Source organism: Doryrhamphus excisus, chromosome 15, assembly GCF_030265055.1.
Source record: "Doryrhamphus excisus isolate RoL2022-K1 chromosome 15, RoL_Dexc_1.0, whole genome shotgun sequence".
NCBI classification, from domain to species: Eukaryota; Metazoa; Chordata; class Actinopteri; order Syngnathiformes; family Syngnathidae; genus Doryrhamphus; species Doryrhamphus excisus.
In genome coordinates, this window is record NC_080480.1 from 15841333 (window position 1) to 15862607 (window position 21275).

At 45.0% G+C, this 21275-nt stretch overlaps 2 protein-coding genes across 13 annotated transcripts in view; both read right to left on the bottom strand.

The window, feature by feature from the left end:
* LOC131102953 (SRC kinase signaling inhibitor 1-like) overlaps window positions 1–21275 on the bottom strand; it is a 104165-nt gene that overhangs the window by 4156 nt on the left and 78734 nt on the right. For 5 of the 12 annotated variants that reach the window (XM_058048676.1, XM_058048672.1, XM_058048670.1 and 2 more), the window contains 13 exons: window positions 20260–21053; window positions 18495–18596; window positions 18059–18186; window positions 16442–16462; window positions 15694–15854; window positions 12712–12887; window positions 10976–11106; window positions 10658–10805; window positions 8954–9260; window positions 8608–8869; window positions 8246–8385; window positions 7140–7289; window positions 4001–4144 (listed from right to left, as the gene is read on the bottom strand). In XM_058048676.1, coding sequence (XP_057904659.1) covers window positions 4001–4144; window positions 7140–7289; window positions 8246–8385; window positions 8608–8869; window positions 8954–9260; window positions 10658–10805; window positions 10976–11106; window positions 12712–12887; window positions 15694–15854; window positions 16442–16462; window positions 18059–18186; window positions 18495–18596; window positions 20260–21053 — 2664 coding nt within the window. Of the gene's footprint in view, window positions 1–34; window positions 178–4000; window positions 4145–7139; window positions 7290–8245; window positions 8386–8607; window positions 8870–8953; window positions 9261–10657; window positions 10806–10975; window positions 11107–12711; window positions 12888–15693; window positions 15855–16441; window positions 16463–18058; window positions 18187–18494; window positions 18597–20259; window positions 21054–21275 lie in introns of those variants that run through there. The other 7 variants (XM_058048680.1, XM_058048681.1, XM_058048678.1 and 4 more) reach the window with 7 other exon arrangements.
* Window positions 5814–7118, bottom strand: LOC131102958 (uncharacterized). Its single transcript, XM_058048688.1, has one exon. It carries the CDS (start codon window positions 6845–6847, stop codon window positions 5894–5896), a length of 954 nt encoding a protein of 317 aa, XP_057904671.1. The 5' UTR covers window positions 6848–7118; the 3' UTR covers window positions 5814–5893.

The following is a 21275-nucleotide window of genomic DNA, read 5'->3' on the forward strand; positions in this document are numbered from 1 at the left end:
GTCAGAGCAGGACACATGATGAGGGCGGGATCGGGGTGGAAGGGGGCCGTGTAAAGAGGGAGGGGGGGGGTTACGAGGAAAAGTCCTAACAAGTTGAAGGTTGGGTGTGGTCCCCTTGTAGCCACGCATGCTTGTGGACACATACACAAAAGGTCAAAGGTAAGGATGCGTCGCTCACTGCCGGGTGAGGGGGCGGCGTGCAGACCCGTGTGGGTTGAGGAGGTGGGTGAGGTCACGCCGCAGTCAGGAGAGACATGAGGACATAGGGGGTGAGGAGGAAGGAGGGAGAGACAAAACAAACAGAGGACACATTATTCCGGGCGGAACACAAGCATGTGCGACGAGCCTCCAGCCCATCGACACATGAAGACACGTCTTATTTTGACTGGTCTTTTAATGACGTCACCTCATTAAAAATGCAAAATAATCTGAATGGAAAACTACACGTCACAAACACGGCACTGTATTCACATGTAATGCGGGGATCAGTCGCTAGATGGCACTGCTTCTAAACATTCACATTCACAAGCCTAATGCTGGGAAGGGACCAAGGATGCTTTTATTCTCCTTTTCACTTCCTGTCCACATTGTTTACATATTTTAGTATGGGAGGGAATACTAGGATGAATTGGAGCGAGACATCATGCAATCATAATAACCAAAATTTAAAATATTCCCTGATCTATGAAAACAAAATCATTAATTAATTTGTTTTATACCGTTTATCCTCACAAGGGTTGCCGGGGTGCTGGAGCCTATCCCAGCTGTCTTCGGGCGAGATGCGGGGTACACCCTGGACTGGTGGCCAGCCAATCACAGGGCACATATAGACAAACAACCATTCACACTCACATTCATAACTATGGACAATTTGGAGTCGCTAATTAACTAATTAATTTTTGGAATGTGGGAGGAAACCGGAGTACCCGAAAAAAAAAAAAACCCACACATACACGGGGAGAACATGCAAACTCCACACAGAGATGGCCGAGGGTGGAATCGAACACGAGTCTCCTAGTTGTGTGGCCTGCGCGCTAACCACTTGTCCTAAAAAAATATATAATTCATTCATTCATTCATTTTCTACCGCTTATCCTCACAAGGGTTGCGGGTTGGGGGTGCTGGAGCCTATCCCAGCTGTCTTCGGGCGAGAGGCAGGGGTACACCCTGGACTGGTGGCCAGCCAATCACAGGGCACATATAGACAAACAACCATTCACACTCACATTCATACCTATGGACAATTTGGAGACGCTAATTAACCTAGCATGTTTTTGGAATGTGGGAGGAAACCGGAGTACCCGGAAAAAAAACCCACGCATGCACGGGGAAAACATGCAAACTCCACGCAGAGATGGCCGAGGGTGGAATCGAACCCGGGTCTCCTAGTTGTGTGGCCTGCTCGCTAACCACTTGTCCTAAAAAATATACGTATAATTCATTCATTTTCTACCGCTTATCCTCACAAGGGTCGCAGTGGTGCTGGAGCCTATCCCAGCTGTCTTCCGGCGAGAGGCGGGGAACACCCTGGACTGGTGGCCAGCCAATCACAGGGCACATATAGACAAACAACCATTCACACTCACATTCATACCTATGGACAATTTGGAGTCGCTAATTAACCTAGCATGTTTTTGGAATGTGTGAGGAAACCGGAGTACCCGGAAAAAAAAAAACCCACACATACACGGGGAGAACATGCAAACTCCACACGGGTGGGATTGAACTCGGGTCTCCTAGCTGTGAGGTCTGCGTGCTAACCACTCGACTGTATATATTAAAAACAAAAAAGCCAATATTAAATCCCCATAGGTATGAATGTGAGTGTGAATGGTTGTTTGTCTATATGTGCCTTGACTTGACTTATGAAAGTGAGTCCCAAGGTCAGCTGGGATAGGCTCCGGCATACCCCCACAACCCCAGTGAGGATGTCGCCTAGTGTATGTATACATACATCCTCATAGTCAACAAAGATGCAGAGTTTCATCATCCAAAATGTAAACACAAATATTTAATCCTTGGTGGAAGTCAGCTATTTTCCCAGCCGTAAAGTTAAATTGAGACTCGGACAGAGAAAACTTTTTTGTGCCGCTGCATGGGAATGTTATCCGAGTGTGTGCAAAGTGGAAGGATTAGAGGGATTAGTTCTGCATGATTGGACAAACAGGTGTAGCCGGGTGCAGCCTCATCCACGGTAAGCTGCTTGTACCGTACAGTACGTAGTATAGTGTAGTATAGTGTAGTATAGTATAGTGTCCATGAGGACAACAGGAAGTGGAGTATCTTCCTCCACCATCATGTCAACAAACATAGGAGTGGAAGTGATGAGTTTTTTTGAGGATCCTCAAGAGTCCCAAAAGGGCTAAAACCAGTATTCCAGTATGTCGGTGTTGTCCTCCAGTAATAAATGTGTTGCATGGTGCGTTCAAGACACTCATAAGAATGCATAAGGCTCCTGGCAGGAAGGAAATAGAACTAGTGGAGCGTGTCAAGTCAAAGCCATAAGATTTCTGCCTTTACTATTAATGAAGAATTAAGATAGTGAGTCTCATTAAAAAAAAAAAAGTAGAGCAAAATTCAAAATTCACATCGCAGATTTAAATGTCGAGGCATATTTCGAATTAAAAAAAAAAAGGCAGAAGGCATCAGGACGGGATTGGTTGCAAATCCCAGTCTTGTCTGTTCAGTCTGTGATCATGATGAAAAGGGAAAAGGTAAAGCGAGCGCTCTCTCTCTCTCTGCCATTAAGACACATTTCCTCTCCTTTATGCGCCCGCTTCCGCCTTAACCGCAATTCCAGTGGATTCCTGTACTTGTCTCATGAAAGCAAAAATTAATCCCTTTTTATTTCCGCGTGACACCAACTCACACGGCGATGCTTTCATTTTGTGAGAAATAAATCATACGCACACTTTGAGCTAATTGTCCACATACCGCATGTCAAAAAAAAAAAAAAAACTCAGGATGGTAACCATGTGACTAAACATTACCCCGTCAATGAAGTATGTACAGTATATTTACATTGCAACAACCTCCAGCACCCCGGCAACCCTTGTGAGGATGAGCTATAGAAAATGAATGAATATTTAAGCATTATTAGAGCCCTCTAGACATGAAATAACACCCCTATATTGATTTTTAAACTCTTATTACCCAAATTTGTAAATAAAAGGAAATAAAACCTTTTAGGGGCTGCACGGTGTTCGAGTGGTTAGCACACAATCTTCACAAATAGGAGACCCGAGTTCGATTCCACCCTCGGGGCATTTCTGTGTGGAGTTTGCATGTTCTCCCCGTGCATGTGTGGGTTTTCTCCGAGTACTACGGTTTCCTCCCACATTCCAAAAACATGCTAGGTTAATTGGCGACTGGAATTGAACTCGGGTCTCCTATTTGTGAAGCCTGTGTGCTAACCAATCGTACACCGTGCAGCCCCTTAAAGGCTTTATTTCCTTTTATTTACAAATTTGGGTAATAAGAGTTTAAAAGTCAATATAGGGGTGTTATTTCATGTCTAGAGGGCTCTAATGCTTAAATATTCATTCATTTTCTACCGCTCATTCTCATGAGGGTGCTGGAGCCTATCCCAGCTGTCTTCCGGTGAGAGGCCGGGTACACCCTGGACTGGTTGCCAGCCAGCCAATCACAGGGCACATATAGACAAACAACCATTCACACTCACATTCATACCTATGGACAATTTGGAGTCGCTAATTAACCTAGCATGTTTTTGGAATGTGGGAGGAAACCGGGAAAGAAAACCCCAGAGAACATGCAAAGTCCACACAGAGATGCCCGAGAGTGGAATCGAACTCGGGTCTCCTAGCTGTGAGGCTTGTGCGCTAACCACTTGAACACCGTGCACTGTTACAAAAAGCCAAATTTGGGCTTTCCGGATAAAAGTAGATATGGTTAGAAAGTGGAGAAAGGAAGTAGCATGCAGGTGGGGTCACCACAGCACCATGCACCCCCCCCCCCACCCCCTTGTGATGAAGCCTACCTGCTGCTGCTGCTGCTGCCCTTGGCTCTTCAGGAAGTCTTCCCTCTTACCGCTCTTGTATTTATCCGTGCTGTTGTGCTGTAGCTGCTTCAGTTTGGTGGCGGTGGGGGGCGGGACCTTGCCGGGGGCGAGGCCGTTTCCTCCCTTGTGAAAGAAAAGAGAATAAGAGCGTGAGCTCAAGGAAGGCTTAAATAATTGGTCTTCAGCGTGGCTGCATCTCTCCTGAGACTCACAATGAGTGAGTTGGGAGCTGATGGAAGCTCACAGACTTTTACGAGCGTAAAAGACGACAAAGAGGAGAACAAGGAGATGTATCAAACTTGGCTGCTGCGGCGGATTAAGACGCTGGTGTTTTTAATGATGCTTCCTGCCGAGTTACACCGTCTCTCATCACGTCAACGCTCATGTCGCTTGCAGCTCCATCAAAGCCTGCAGACGCCGACGCTGACCTGACAGCGCACGCTAATAATAATACGAGATGAACTTTTTGCTTCTCGACACAACGAGAAATAACATTTGTGCACTGGCAAGTCATCATGTAGGTGTGATGCAACGACGAGCGCGGCGATGACGAAACAAGGCTTTGTGATCCTTGGCCCCCAGACTAGCGGGAACGATGCCCGCCGCGCCGTCAAAGAGGCCTGAAAGTCTGATGCTACACTCGACACTGACAGCGGGCCAGAAGAGGGTTGCAGCCAAAGTGTCACATGACACTACATGTTGCTCATTTATGTCCTTTTACTGAATATGAGCTGTTATGATTCATCATTCCATGCAAAAGATGGAGTTTTTTTTGCTCAACATTTGTTGGGTTTATTATGCATGGAAGCCATTTCTATAACGGTGTATTAGGGTCAATAAAATAAAATAAATCTAATAAAATTGTGAATTTATGGCAAAAAAGTTGTACATTTACAAGAATAAACTCAGAAATTTTGAGAAAGTTGTGCTTCAGCCTTGCTTATAATGTGGAGGGGGCACATATAGCAAACAACCATTCACACTCACATTCATACCTATGGACAATTTGGAGTCGCTAATTAACCTAGCATGTTTTTGGAATGTGGGAGGAAACCGGAGTACCCGGAGAAAACCCACGCATGCACGGGGGAGAACATGCAAACTCCACACAGAGATAACCGAGAGTGGAATTGAACTCGGGTCTCATATTTCTGAAGCCTATGTGCTAACCACTCGGACACCGTTGTTCAGCCCCTAAAAGGTTTTATTTCCTTTTATTTACAAATTTGGGTAATAAGAGTTTAAAAGTCAATATAGGGGTGTTATTTCATGTCTAGAGGGCTCTAATAATGCTTAAATAGTAATTCATTTTCTACCGCTTATCCTCACGAGGGTTGCAGGGGTGCTGGAGCCTATCCCAGCTGTCTTCGGGGGCAAGAGGCGGGGTACACCCCGGACTGGTGGCCAGCCAATCACAGGGCACATATAGACAAACAACCATTCACACTCACATTCATACCTATGGACAATTTGGAGTCGCTAATTAACCTAGCATGTTTTTGGAATGTGGGAGGAAACCAGAGTACCCGGATGCACAGGGAGAACATGCAAACTCCACACAGAGATAACCGAGGGTGGAATTGAACCCTGGTCTCCTAGCTGTGAGGTCTGCACGCTAACTACTCGACCGCCGTGCCGCCATAAAGTAAAATTTTTTCTTGTAAATGTACAACTTTATTCTCGTAATAGTCAAAATGCGTACAAAATACAAAAAATGTGTACTTATTGGCAGGTTTACTACTATATGAAAATATAAAAAATATATATTTTAACATTTTAACAAGTGTGAAGAAGAGTCAAAAGAGAGATGCCAAGAGTTGTGACAAAGAGAAAGCGTAAGAAAAGACAATAAAAAAAAATACACGGCTTTTTTTATTGTCGGTAAAAAGTGTGGAAATGTGAAGATGTACAGGCAGAAAGCAAACAACCAATCACAGCGCAGACATGTCTGGTGTCTGTCCCGCCCCCTTTTTTTCCATGTGCCAATGAGGGGGAGCAGACATCAGAAAGCTCACCGGGGGGGGGGGCCCTCAGAGAAGAAATGAAGAAAGAATGGGAGGCGAGTCGTGAGAAATGAACCTGGCTGGATGTCGGCTTGGGCGGGACCGGCGGCTTCCTGCTGGCGGGTGAAGGTGGGATCGTGGAGTAGAGTTCCTCAGCACAGGAACCTCCGCTGATCTCTATTAAGGTGTTCTCCAGTTCCCGAATAGTCTCCTCCAAGCTGTCTAGTCTCTTGTAGGTGCTGTGGCAGACATTTTGTCCTGATGGAGTCTTTTCGGATGCAGAGTCAGATGTCTCCAAGGAAGGAGTGTCCGGTGAAGCCTTCAGGTTCGGTTGGAGTTTGAGAACCACTTCCCCCGTTTCTATCCCACTCCTCAGAGCCATCAAGAGGGAGCTCTGCTTGCTCGGGCGAGCGAAGGAGGATCTTCTGGGTTGAGGCTGAGGATGAGCCGACTCAAGAAGGTAAAGTAGGATCTTGTAAGCATCCTTCAGCGTTGTCTCCTCCCTGAAGAGCAGCAGCTGAGGCCGCTCGTTCAAGTGGACGTCTGAGAGTTTTACATGTGCTGAGATTGTCCGAGTCGGCAAAATGACCCCCATGGCGCCGTTGAGCTCCTGAGCTTCCAAAGGAGAAAGCGCCCTGATTTCCGACTCTGTGAGGAGCAGAGTCACTTCCTGTTTCTCCTCCGTCATCCTTAACTCTTGCTGAGCAGGTGAATCCCTCACGGCGCTGAGCGCTACGGGTCTGGTTTTTATAGGATAATGGAACAAATCTCTGACAGGATCCTCGGGGGGCGACGCTGAAGCTGGCAAACAGTCAGTCAACATGATGCGTGGAACCGAACGCAAAAGTCTGCCCTACAAACCAGGAAAGGACTTTTAATCACATAAACTGCAAACTATTTAATATTTTACCACCCGACTGTGGTACCAAGCTCTAATTCCCATGCCAGTTTTACAGCCTCCATCTTGGCTCAACTACTCACTTCCTGTCATATTAAAAAAAAAAAAAAAAGGTCCGAGCACTGAATATTAAACCTGGGGCAGATTGTTTCAAAGACGCCGCCACAAATATGTGCTCGTGATGGCGAGGAACATCAGAGGATCTATGCATTCTTACCTCCAACTGGACGGAAGTTCGCTCCTGCTCCCCGTCCGCCTTGTCCCCGGACAACGTGGGGGGTGTGGACGCGGGACGAGGGTTTTCTGACACCGTCCTCCTCAGTTTCATGTGAGGCTTCTGGCTCTCTGCTTCTTCAGAATCAGACTTCTGTAAGCAAGATGAATATAATCATTTTATTATTATTATTATTATTTATTAATAATTAATTATAATAAAAAAATATTGTTACTATTATTATTATTAATAATAACAATAATAACTATATAACTATATATATATATATATAATCATGTTATTGTTACTGTTATTATTATTATTATTAATAATAACAATAACAATAACTATCTTATTATTAACAATTTTATTATTAATAATGATAACAATATTATTATTATTATTATAATAACAAAATAATAATTATTACAATAAAAATAATAATAATAATAATAATTATTATTATTATTTTGTTATTATTATAATAATAATAACATTATAATTTTTAAAAATTATTCTTATAATTAAAAATAATAATAAATAACCTTTATATAATAAGAACCCTTTTTTATTATTCTTATAATTAAAATAAAAATAATAATAATATATAATTTTCACCAATTTTAAATAAAAGGGTTCCACAATAGCATATGGGAAGGGTGCTGTCCTTGGTACTGGAAATTGTAGAGTTTAAAAGTAGACTCTACTGGGAATACAACCTTTTGTGTGTTTGTAGCTTCATTACAGTATAATTCTGTACTTGCTCAATATAAGAGATGCCATATATATATATCACATGCAGGAAGTTAGCCACATTAGCATAGTAGCTACTGTATGAGACGCTACAGTGCTAACATTACACTCAGAGCTTACAGCAACATCATGCTAGGTAAGCCTATCCAGTGAAGAAAAACAACATGATCAAACATAAAGTAGCTGACTGACAGTTGGAAAATATTTATTTTAAGATGTGTAGTGAAGCCTGCTTTTTTTTTATACACAGTGGTGTGTGAAAACATGGAAGCGGTATCATCTCTGAGGGAGATTTAAGGACACATATTCTTACATCGTCATTATAAATGTAATAAGAGAGGTGTTGTCTTCATTACCTTGACGCTCTTCCCGGGAATGAGGGTCTCCCCGCTGCGGGTGGTCAGGCCTGGCGAAGATGGGAAGCTGCGTCTGGGCGGCGGGGGTGGAGGAGACTTGGAGGGTTTTTCTGTGCGATAGCGAGGCATCGTCAGCTCATCTAGGAGAACAACACAAGACTTCAATAACGTTCTGGAGAACGCAGACCTCTGGCAGACTCCAGTCCTGTAGGTGGCGGTGATCTGCAATATAAAAATGGACGCCAAGTGCCGCACAGATGTCCATCGGACATTGGACCCCGTGAGGTCTTACTTGGTCATGGCTGTGAGCCTCAAAAATCAGGCCTGCAGTTTTAGCATAGCAACATTATCTCGTTTCTCACCAGATCCAAGCTTGGTTCCTCCTTCTTTCTTCAGCTGGGGCTTGTTGACACGGTGCTCGGGGGTCGCTGCCCCACTCTGAGGTGTCTGCGGGCTCTGGGAGGACGGCGTGTTAGAAGAAGGCTTGATCTGTTTAGCAGCAAAGTCCAGGTCGGGAATGGCCTTCATGAGCTCGGCTTGGGTCTCCTCCAGCAATCGGTTGATGTCCTGAGCGCTGTACTGCGTCAAACTGGCCCGCTTCTCCTCCCAGTCCCGCTCCGCCGCCTGGGGAGGCGAGTCCCGCATGCAGTCACTCACCGATAAAAGCGAAAGGTTCGAGAAGAAGACAAATGTGAAGATGATTCCTACCAGGCGAACCTCGACGGACAAAGCCTTATCAGCGGCGCTGCGGCGCTCCAGTTCCTCCAGGGCTTTGCCCTTGTGAGGTACGGGCGGGTGATTGTCCTTGTGAAGGCCGGCCGGGTTCCCGTGGCGCCGACTGAGGCTGGTGTGGGGGCTCCAGTTGGACAGGCTGTTCCCTCCCCCGAGGTCGTTGATGCTGAGCGGTGGGCTGCCCGGTAGGTCAAAGTCTGAGAACTTTTTCAGGTCCTCGTTGTGCTTGATTGACGGATTGGAGAAGTCCTCGTGCTTCTTCCACACCCCCTCGTTGGCCTGCCTTTAAGCGAGTCATTCACAGGTTCATCACCATAACAGGAAGCGCATTGGAGACACAGTGAAGTGAAAGTCCATATTACAGTAATCCCTCGTTTATCACAGTTAACTGGTTCCAGACCCACCCATAAATCATATTTAGAATGTCACTTTTGTGAAAATATTAGTTTCATTAATAAGGAAGCCTACTTCGCTGAAATTCACTTATCACAGTTGCGTCTGGAACCAACTAACTGTGATAAGTGAATTTAACCAACTTACTGTGTAAATTCACTTATCACAGTGATAAGTGAATTTAACCAACTTACTGTGTAAATTCACTTATCACAGTAATAAGTGAATTTAACCAACGTACTGTGTAAATTCACTTATCACAGTGATAAGTGAATTCAACTAACTTACAGTGTAAATTCACTTATAACAATTAGTTGGTTCCAGACCCAACTGTGATAAGTGAATTTTAGCAAAGTAGGCTTCCTTATTAATGAAACTAATATTTTAGTTTATTTTTAGTTTATTTTAATATTATTTTTTATTTTATTTGAATTATTTTTAGTTTATTTTTAGTTTATTTTAATATTCAAATATTTTAATATTTACTTATCACAGTTGGGTCTGGAACCAACTAACTGTGATAAGTGAATTTCAGCAAAGTATAGACTTCCTTATTAATGAAAGTAATATTTTAGTTTATTTTAATATTATTTTTTAGTTTATTTTAATTATTTTTTAGTTTATTTTTAGTTTATTTTAATATTCTAATATTTCCTTATCACAGTTGGGTCTGGAACCAACTAACTGTGATAAGTGAATTTCAGCAAAGTAGGCGTCCTTATTAATGAAACTAATATTTTAGTTTATTTTTATTTTAATATTATTTTTTATTTGTATTTAATTATTTTTAGTTTATTTTAATACTCTAATATTTTAATGTTTACTTATCACAGTTGGATCTGGAATCAATTAACTGTGATAAGTGAATTTCAGCGAAGTAGGCTTCCTTATTAATGAAAACTAATATTTTCACAAAAGTGACATTCTAAATATGATTTATGGGTGGGTCTGGAACCAATTAACTGTGATAAACGAGGGAGTTCTTTGGCATCGCAACATTATCAAATTCACTTATCACAGTTAATTGGTTCCAGACCCAACTGTGATAAGTGAATTTTAGTGAAGTAGGCTTCCTTATTAATGAAACTAATATTTTCACAAAAGCGACATTCTAAATATGATTTATAACCTTCTTATAGTCCTCTAGATATGAAATAACACCTGTCCACTCATAGTACCCAAGAAAAAAGATATATTAGATATGAAATAATACATATTAGAAATATTAGTAATCATGTAGAGACATGAAAAGAGTGTTGCCTTCCAGACCATCAGGAAGTTCCTTACTTGCGCATGGCGGCGAGGGTGTCGGTTATGGTCTTGCAGCGTTTCAACAAGGCGTCCAGCCTGTGCGGCTCCTCCTTCAGGAACTTCACGGCTTCCACTTCCACCCTCAGCACCACCCTCATCTTGCTCTGCAGGCTTGGGAATTGATCTGTGGAAGAGCATCGATCCCGGGAGAAGAAAACGAAATCAAGTTGATGAAGCCATCTTGAGAGTGATTCAGCGCTTTGACAGACGGCCGTGTGGGTGACAAAAAGACGGCGCGGTGCCTCAGCGGACGGTTAGTCACGCCAAGGCTGGCTGGCTGGCTGGCTGACTCACTCTTGAGCTCGGTGAGCGTCTCTCCCAGCTTTCGGAGGACGGCGCTCTTCTCCTCCAGCTCCTGAACGCTCACCAGCTTGTGGTTGACGGACGACTCCTTCTGGATCTCCTCCACCGACTTCTCCAGGTCGCTGAGGAGGAACACACAGAAGGATGAGCACTCACTCTGCTGCTCTTTTCAATTAACTCGCTACGTCTGAGGTTCCGGGCGGGTGAAGCGGAGTGGCGTGGGCGGGAATAATAAGTTTGGAAAGTAAGTTTGGGAAAGTGTTTGGGAACATGGAATTGAATATTTGCTTCGGACTTGGGTTGACTTATTCAGGGGCACCAGCTGGGATAGGCTCCAGCATACCCCGCGACCCTAGTGAGGATAAGCGGCATCGAAAATGGATGGATGGAGTAAATTTTTTCAGTGACCGGGCTGCACGGCGGTCGAGTGGTTAGCGCACAGACCTCACAGCGAGGAGACCCGGGTTCAATTCCACCTTTGGCCATCTCTGTGTGGAGTTTGCATGTTCTCCCCGTGGGTTTTCTCCGGGTACTCCGGTTTCCTCCCACATTCCAAAAACATGCTAGGTTAATTAGCGGCTCCAAATTGTCCATAGGTATGAATGTGAGTGTGAATGGTTGTTTGTCTATATGTGCCCTGTGATTGGCTGGCCACCAGTCCAGGGTGTACCCCGCCTCTCGTCTGAAGACAGCTGGGATAGGCTCCAGCACCCTTGTGTCCCTTGTGAGAATAAGCGGTACAAAATGAATGAATGTTTTTAAAACCACAGGCCAATAAAATGGAGCTACAGAGCGGACTTCTATATGTATCCTGTTATTGACCTGCTGGGATGGGCTCCAGCGACCCTTGTGAGGATAAGCAGTAGAAAATGAATGAATGTTTTTAAAACCACAGGCCAATAAAATGGAGCAACAGAACGGACTTTGTCCGTGGGTGTGAATGGTTGTCTATATGTGTCCTGTGATTGACCTCCTGGGATAGGCTCCAGCGACCCTTGTGAGGATAAGCGGTCGAAAATGAATGAATGTTTTTAAAACTACAGGGCAGTAAAAATGGAGCAACAGAGCGGACTTTGTCCGTGGGTGTGAATGGTTGTCTATATGTGTCCTGTGATTGACCTGCTGGGATAGGCTCCAGCGACCCTTGTGAGGATAAGCAGTAGAAAATGAATGAATGTTTTTAAAACCACAGGGCAATAAAATGGAGCTATAGAGCGGACTTCTATATGTATCCTGTGATTGACCTGCTGGGATAGGCTCCAGCGACCCTTGCGACCCTAAGCGGTAGAAAATGAATGAATGTTTTTAAAACCACAGGCCAATAAAATGGAGCAACAGAACGGACTTTGTCCGTGGGTGTGAATGGTTGCCTATATGTGTCCTGTGATTGACCTGCTGGGATAGGCTCCAGCTCAAAAATGGCACATATGTCTGCTTCTGGCCAGATTTGTCATTAAATTTGTGAATAGTTACCTCAAAGAGCGCTAATCTGATGTGAAATCTCAAGGTGGTTCTCCTCCTGCTTTTGCAGGAGCTTCAATTAGTCTCTCGCACCTCGCATCTTAATAAGAATCTCTCTCTAAGCCGGGTTTAATTACGCTTCCGGCTTTATCTTATATCTTGTGTGACTTATTCACTTGTAAAAGTGTTTCAACTTTGTCATAAATCCACAAATCATAACTCTGAGATGAGCATTTTGTGTGTGTGTGTGTGTGTTTGTTACTGACTGCAGCTGCTGGATGATGAGCTCCTCCTCGTTCAGGTACTTGAGCCTCTCCTCCTCCACCAAGAGGCGCTGTCTCTGCAAGGGATCCTCCTGCTTCCTGAGGGCGTCGGCCACACGCACGTTCAACTCCGCCTCGGTCCGCTTGAGCAGCGTGCGCATGGAGTCTTGGTTCTCCAGCTGCCAGTCACACAAATGTCGTGTTTACGTGTCTTTCTCAAACACTCGGGATCCCAATACTCACTACAAAACCTCAACTTGGCCCATGTGAGAGCTTAATTTGCATGTTGTAGCACAGAGGATGCCCCCGAGGAAAAGCTCGTATGTGCATGGCAGATTCACCGAGCGTGAACTCCTTCTCGGTATTATGAATGGAAAAAAAAAATATAAAATTCTACAGGGTCCGTCCGTGTAATACAACTCTGAGATGAAAGCACCTGGTAAGGGAAGAGGAATAAATTATGGATGTGTGCCTCATGTTCCTGCAAGTAAAACAACACCACCAGCATTTCACATGACCCGGTCGTTCCCAGTTACGTCGCCACCGTGCCTGAACCCGGATTACATTAACATATTTAAACAAATATTCAGTCATATTTTATAATAATATGTTTTTTTTTTGCATATGCATCCCTATCTTGCAGCAATGTACTTCCTGAGGTGAATAATTCATGAACCACATGTCCAAGTTGAGCTGCAGGTCTTGTGTAAAGACTTCCAATCGGGTAAGGAAGCACAACATTCGTTTATTCATTCATTCATTTTCTACCGCTTTTTCCTCACGAGGGTCGCGGGGGGTGCTGGAGCCTATCCCAGCTGTCTTCGGGCGAGAGGCGGGGTACACCCTGGACTGGTGGCCAGCCAATCACAGGGCACATATAGACAAACAACCATTCACACTCGCATTCATACCTATGGACAATTTGGAGTCGCTAATTAACCTAGCATGTTTTTGGAATGTGGGAGGAAACCGGAGTACCCGGAGAAAACCCACGCATGCACGGGGAGAACATGCAAACTCCACACAGAGATGGCCGAGGGCGGGGACCGAACCCTGGTCTCCTAGCTGTGAGGTCTGCGCACTAACCACCAGACCGCCGTGCCGCCCACAACATTCGTTTTTAATGTAAAATATGAAAACCGGTAGAAGAAGTGGATTAAAATGGCAAGCAATGGCCACTGACAAATGTGCCAAATTGGCCACTGTGTGCACAAAATCAATAGCATTCCCACTCCAATGTACTAAAATAATTACTATAACGTTGAGGAAGTTGGGAAACATGGCCAGTAGATAAAAAAAAAGCCAAACAATCCCAATGACGGCCATTGCCAACCTCCTACCTCCAGCTCCACACACTAGGATGAATGTGTGTCAAAACATTCACCCTCACTGTGTTGCCTGGGCTATTAGTCTAATGACAAATTCACCATAAGGTGTTTTTTTTTTCATAAAAACATCCACTGTAAAATTAGTGTGGGCTGAATCACCATCAAATTTGGAACACACTAACAAAAGCCGTTTAAAAACAAGAGAATTTGCAGAGAAATTGGCAATAAATTGACAATTCTGCGACCCTAGTGAGGATAAGCGGCATCGAAAACGAATGAATGGAGTAAATTTTTTCAGTGACCAGGCTGCACGGTGGTCGAGTGGTTAGCGCGCAGACCTCACAGCTAGAAGACCAGGGTTCAATTCCACCCTCGGCCATCTCTGTGTGGAGTTTGCATGTTCTCCCCGTGCATGAGTGGGGTTTTTTTTCCCGGGTACTCCGGTTTCCTCCCACATTCCAAAAACATGCTAGGTTAATTAGCGACTCCAAATTGTCCATAGGTATGAATGTGAGTGTGAATGGTTGTTTGTCTATATGTGCCCTGTGATTGGCTGGCCACCAGTCCAGGGTGTACCCCGCCTCTCGCCCAAAGACAGCTGGGATAGGCTCCAGCACCCCCCCACGAACCTCGTGAGGATAAGCGGTAGAAAATGAATGAATGAAAGTCTAAAGGTGACTATAGGGGTGTTATTTCATGTCTAGAGGGCTCTAATAGTGTTATAAACACATTTTGACACTCTAACTAGTAAAATATTCCTACATCCTACATCGCACTGCACGGTGTATGAGTGGTTAGTGCGCAGGCCTCACAGCTGGGAGACCTGAGTTCAATGTCCGTGCATGCGTGGGTTTTCTCCGGGTACTCCAGTTTCCTCCCACATTCCAAAAACATGCTAGGTTAATTAGCGACTCCAAATTGTCCATAGGTATGAATGCGAGTGTGAATGGTTGTTTGTCTATATGTGCCCTGTGATTGGCTGACCACCAGTCCAGGGTGTACCCCGCCTCTCGCCCGAAGACAGCTGGGATAGGCTCCAGCACCCCCCCCCGCGACCCTCATGAGGGTAAGCGGTAGAAAATGAATGAATGAAAGTCTAAAGGTGATTATAGGGGTGTTATTTCATGTCTAGAGGGCTCTAATAGTGTTAAAAGCCATATTTAGGAGGTCATAAACATATTTTTGTACCCTGCCTCTTGCCCGAAGACAGCTGGGATAGGCTCCAGCACCCCCACGACCCTCGTTAGAAAAAGCGGTAGAAAATGAATGAATGAATGAATGAATGATAATAAATAAATTGTCCATATGATGATAATACTGTATCTGTGTTTCATGTACGCCAGCACACATTCCAAAAGGAATATTTATTTTTAAATACATATTTTTGGCATAACCTACAGGGAGTGCCACAAATCCTGCCAAAAATAAATAAATAAATCAAAACCTATCATGGGATGTCCTCATTCTGAGTTTTGTTATTAAAATTCATGCATTATTCAGTCGGAAGTGACAAAAAAAACTGAAAAATAATGTGAAAAAATGTGGAAAAAAATGTGAAAATAACTCTTGCATCTGCACCTTTGAATCTTTATCCAGATTTGCACCAAATAGTCTCATAGTTAATACTGTAATAACAGTAATATAATCACAAACGTACCTGTGTCTTCCGCAGCTGGCTGAGCTGCTGGCGCAAGTCGTTGGCGTTCTGCTGCAGGCCGTGCAGGTGGAGCTGCATCTGTAGGCGGCTGACGTTGTTCAACGGCGTCGAGTTGGACGGCGGCGGCGGCATCAGCGCCAGCGGCGCCGAGGGAGTGTGAGCTGCCAATCAAATCAGAGCGGGAAGGGAAGGGAAGGGTGTGGAGGGTTCACCGTGAGGTTCGAGGTGGGAAGCAAGCGGGTTAATTCAGCGGGCGTCAGTCGGGGGGGTACGCGTACGCTGTAAAGGGGGGTGTCTTACACAGGTACACACTTAAACGTAGATATACACGTGTACACGGTGTGTGTACGCCGTGTGAAAGGAACATATCCACAAAAACCCTAATCGCCCCACCGGAGATGTGTGAGCTCATGCTATTAGTAAACCATTGCTAGGTGCAATTAGTGGGCCCAGTTGGAACACACAAGGGGGGGTAACCATGCTCTTATCTTAACACACCGCTCTGGGAGGAAAGACCATCACTCCCTAGCCAAACACACACACACACACACACATATATATAGAAATATATATAAGCCTCCACACAGTGTCCTGTCTATGACAACACTGTGAGCGTCCTCGAAATAACCAAGCAGAAGAATTGAAAACGTAGACAAAGGAGGGACGAAGGAGAGGGGGTCTGCACTCCCGGGTAGGAAGACACCCATACAGAGGTCAAAGGGTAAAGGAGAAATGAAATGGCAACTACCTTTCTTCTTTAGCCGTCCTGCTGGAATATAGAAACAGCCAGTTACCCAAATAATAATAATAATAATAATAATAATGCTAAGAAGAGAATGTAATGTTAATAAAATAACCTTAAAGGTCCCCCATGAAGAAAACCTGATCGGACTGATGAGCACCAAACATCATCATCTGTTTTGCGGATTGTTTACCTTCATTGACGGCTTGTATTTAATTACTATTTAATTACAGAATAAGTGCAAGCAGGTGGCACGGTGGTCGAGTGGTTAGCGCGCAGACCACACAGCTAGGAGACCAGAGTTCAATTCCACCCTCGGCCATCTCTGTGTGGAGTTTGCATGTTCTACCCCGTGCATGCGTGGGGTTTTTTCCGGTTCCTCCCACATTCCAAAAACATGCTAGGTTAATTAGCGACTCCAAATTGTCCATAGGTATGAATGTGAGTGTGAATGGTTGTTTGTCTATATGTGCCCTGTGATTGGCTGGCCACCAGTCCAGAGTGTACCCCGCCTCTCCGCCCGAAGACAGCTGGGATAGGCTCCAGCACCCCCCCATCCATGACCCTTGTGAGGATAAGCGGTAGAAAATGAATGAATGAAAGTCTAAAGGTGACTATAGGGGTGTTATTTCATGTCTAGAGGTCTCTAATAGTGTTAAAAGCCATATTTAGGAGGTCGTAAACACAATTTTGACGCGCTAACTATTAAAATATTGTATTTATTAATATGAAATCCTACATCGCACTGCACAGTGTGTGAGTGGTTAGCGCGCAGGCCTCACAGCTAGGAGACCCGAGTCGATCACAGCTGCAAAACATGCTAGGTTAATTGGCGACTCCAAATTGTCCATAGGTATGAATGTGAGTGTGAATGGTTGTTTGTCTGTGATTGGCTGTCTGGCCACCAGTCCAGGGTGTACCCCGCCTCTCGCCCGAAGACAGCTGGCATAGGCTCCAGCACCACGGCAACCCTCGTGAGGATAAGCGGTAGAAAATGAATGAATATTTAAGCATTATTAGAGCCCTCTAGATATGAAACAACACCCCTATATTGACTTTTAAACTCTTATTACCCAAATTTGTAAATAAAAGGAAATAAAACCTTGTTGGGGCTGCACGACGGTGTCCGAGTGGTTAGCACACAGGCTTCACAAATAGGAGACCCGAGTTCAATTCCACCCTCTGTGTGGAGTTTGCATGTTCTCCCCGTGCATGTGTGGGTTTTTTCCAGGTACTCCGGTTTCCTCCCACATTCCAAAAACATGCTAGGTTAATTAGCGACTCCAAATTGTCCATAGGTATGAATATGAGTGTGAATGGTTGTTTGTCTAAATGTGCCCTGTGATTGGCTGGCCACCAGTCCAAGGTGTACCCCGCCTCTTGCCCGAAGACAGCTGGGATAGGCTCCAGCTCTGAAAGCACTGCCTGAATTCCAACATCAAGGCTAACACTCCGAGACTTAAGACAATACTACAATTTGGGACCTTTAAGGTATTACACAATACCGTAGACGTAGACTAATTTGAGGGTTGTCGCTAGTTTGATTCCACTACTAACTAACGTCTGAAATGAAACGATTCTCATTAGCGGCGGTTTTACATCGACACCGACTGGCGTACTCACTTCCTGTGGCGGAGCCTTCGCTGTTGGTGTCGGTCTTGTCGCTGGAAGAGAAAGGTAATGTCCGTGAGAAGTCGGTTCCCTGGTCCGGGGGGCAGCCCGCCATCATGCAGAGACGCAGCAGGCCGCATCTGAGGATCAAGGGCCACACAGGGCTAGCCCATTACAGTGCTAACGCTAACAGAAGCAACATTTGTGGACAGTTGCGTTGTCGCTAAAGGAGATGTTTGTGTTTCTATAATCTGAAATTGTGTGTCCTCTCTCTGCTGAGGTGGCGTGATTCAGTTGTCAAATTCATGTGTCAACTTGCCAACTCTCCCTGTCCTTTCTATGCGCCGTTGCCAAGGAAACGGCATGAGACAGTTGAGATGTTGCTGCAACTGTCAAGGTTGTATGGAGCTGTGACCGTGAGGAGGTGAAACGGGCTGGAAAGTCTTACGTGCTGTCACTGTCCGGCGCTCTGGTCAGAACGCTCTGGACCAGACCAGTCAGGCTGGCGATCTGCTTCTCCATGGCCTCCATGCGCTCCAGACGATGATCCCTGTCGGAGAACACACAGAAAACTGCAGCATCCGCTCTCACGCAGAGTCTTATCTTAGAGAGCATGCATTGAAATAAGGTAAAGGTAAGGTAAAGGTAAGGCTGAAATAAGGTAAAGGTAAGGTAAAGGTAAGGCTGAAATAAGGTAAAGGTACGGTAAAGGTAAGGCTGAAATAAGGTAAAAGTGAGGTAAAGGTAAAGGTAAAGGTAAAGGTAAGGCTGAAATAAGGTAAAGGTAAGGTAAAGGTAAAGGTACAGGTAAGGTAATGGTAAGGTTGAAATAAGGTAAAGGTAAGGTAAAGGTAAGGCTGAAATAAGGTAAAGGTACGGTAAAGGTAAGGCTGAAATAAGGTAAAGGTACGGTAAAGGTAAGGCTGAAATAAGGTAAAGGTGAGGTAAAGGTAAAGGTAAAGGTAAAGGTAAGGCTGAAATAAGGTAAAGGTAAGGTACAGGTAAGGTAAAGGTAAGGCTGAAATACGGTAAAGGTAAGGCTGAAATAAGGTAAAGGTAAGGCTGAAATACGGTAAAGGTAAGGTAAAGGTAAGGCTGAAATAAGGTAAAGGTAAGGTAAAGGTAAGGCTGAAATAAGGTAAAGGTAAGGTAAAGGTAAGGCTGAAATAAGGTAAAGGTACGGTAAAGGTAAGGCTGAAATAAGGTAAAGGTGAGGTAAAGGTAAAGGTAAAGGTAAAGGTAAAGGTAAGGCTGAAATAAGGTAAAGGTAAGGTAAAGGTAAAGGTACAGGTAAGGTAATGGTAAGGTTGAAATAAGGTAAAGGTAAGGTAAAGGTAAGGCTGAAATACGGTAAAGGTACAGGTAAGGTAATGGTAAGGTTGAAATAAGGTAAAGGTAAGGTAAAGGTAAGGCTGAAATACGGTAAAGGTAAGGCTGAAATAAGGTAAAGGTAAGGCTGAAATACGGTAAAGGTAAGGTAAAGGTAAGGCTGAAATAAGGTAAAGGTAAGGTAAAGGTAAGGCTGAAATAAGGTAAAGGTAAGGTAAAGGTAAGGCTGAAATAAGGTAAAGGTAAGGTAAAGGTAAGGTAAAGGTAAGGTAAAGGTAAGGTAAGGTAAAGGTAAGGTAAAGGTAAGGTAAAGGTAAGGTAAAGGTAAGGTAAAGGTAAGGTAAAGGTAAGGCTGAAATAAGGTAAAGGTAAGGTAAAGGTAAGGCTGAAATAAGGTAAAGGTAAGGTAAAGGTAAGGTAATGGTAAGGTTGAAATAAGGTAAAGGTAAGGTAATGGTAAGGTTGAAATAAGGTAAAGGTAAGGCTGAAATAAGGTAAAGGTAAGGCTGAAATACGGTAAAGGTAAGGTAAAGGTAAGGCTGAAATAAGGTAAAGGTAAGGTAAAGGTAAGGTGGAAATAAGGTAAAGGTAAGGTAAAGGTAAGGCTGAAATAAGGTAAAGGTAAGGTAAAGGTAAGGCTGAAATAAGGTAAAGTTAAGGTAAAGGTAAAGGTAAGGCTGAAATAAGGTAAAGGTAAGGTAAAGGTAAAGGTACAGGTAAGGTAAAGGTAAGGCTGAAATAAGGTAAAGGTAAGGCTGAAATAAGGTAAAGGTAAGGTTGAAATAAGGTAAAGGTAAGGTTGAAATAAGGTAAAGGTAAGGTAAAGGTAAGGTAAGGTAAAGGTAAGGTAAAGGTAAAAGGCCCTTTCATTCCTTCTTACTCACCTGCTGGCATCGGCGTCCGGTCCGGAAAGCGAGGAACCAAACGCCGGCGTGGCCCTGCCCCCCTCCCCTGGTCCGGCTGTCAGACACAGAGGCTCAGAGCCGGAATTAGGTCTGGACTTGGGGCTGTCCATGAACACAGAAGAGGAGGAGTCTTTGCGAAAGCTCTGTCTGACGGGTGAGGCCCTGCTGGAGTACGAGTCCCTGTCCCGAAGGTGCATGTCTGGGATCTTTTGCGGGGACGAAGGCGGCATGCGAAAGCCCATACCGAGTGTGGCCGAGTATGTGTCGGAGTACAGCGGCCCCCCGGGCTTGTAGAGGGAATCGTCCAGCTCCCCCTGCAGGGCGGCTGCGGAGTAGGTACTGAGGGATCGCACGGAGCCGCGGCGGTACAGCCCCGTGGACACGGGGAAGCTGAACGGGTCGCCGATGGCGGCCAGCGACTGCGTAGAAGCAATGCTGAGTCGGCCCTCGTGCATGAGACTGTAGGGGTCCGCGTACAGAGACTCGTTCTTCATGAGCGCCAGATTCTTTGCCGAGACCTCCTCGTCCGGCTTGACGTCACGGCGCTCCAGGATGGCGCTTGGCGAGGGAGAGAGGCCGGCGTTGGCTACGTGGGCGGCCGACGGGTGGTGGGGGTGGCGGGCTTGCTCGTGAGGCCCCGCGAAGGACGGCGGGCGGCCTCCGCTGTAGGAGAGGCGGGATCGGGACGGCGACCCGGAGGAGGCCGACGAGGAGGGGAGCGTGTTCAGGCGGCGTGTTGGGGAGGAGTCACGGGACGAGTAGACCATCTCTCTCTGGAACCAGGAAGCAGGGATGCTGTTACTATGGAAACGCAGCTGATACCAGATGCTTTTACATAATTATGTCATTATGATATAAAATACAGGTTGCTTTTTGCACCGCATCATAAAATTGTGCTCCAATTCCCGATTACAGCCATTAAAACGGGAAATCATCTGCTCTCAATTGTCGGATTATTTAAGCATTTAAGTCATTCCTACTTTCCGGAATCATTG

Coding starts and splice junctions, on each gene's coding strand:
- LOC131102958 (XM_058048688.1), bottom strand. CDS start 6,847: ATGTTGACTGACTGTTTGCCAGCTTCAGCGTCGCCCCCCGAGGATCCT.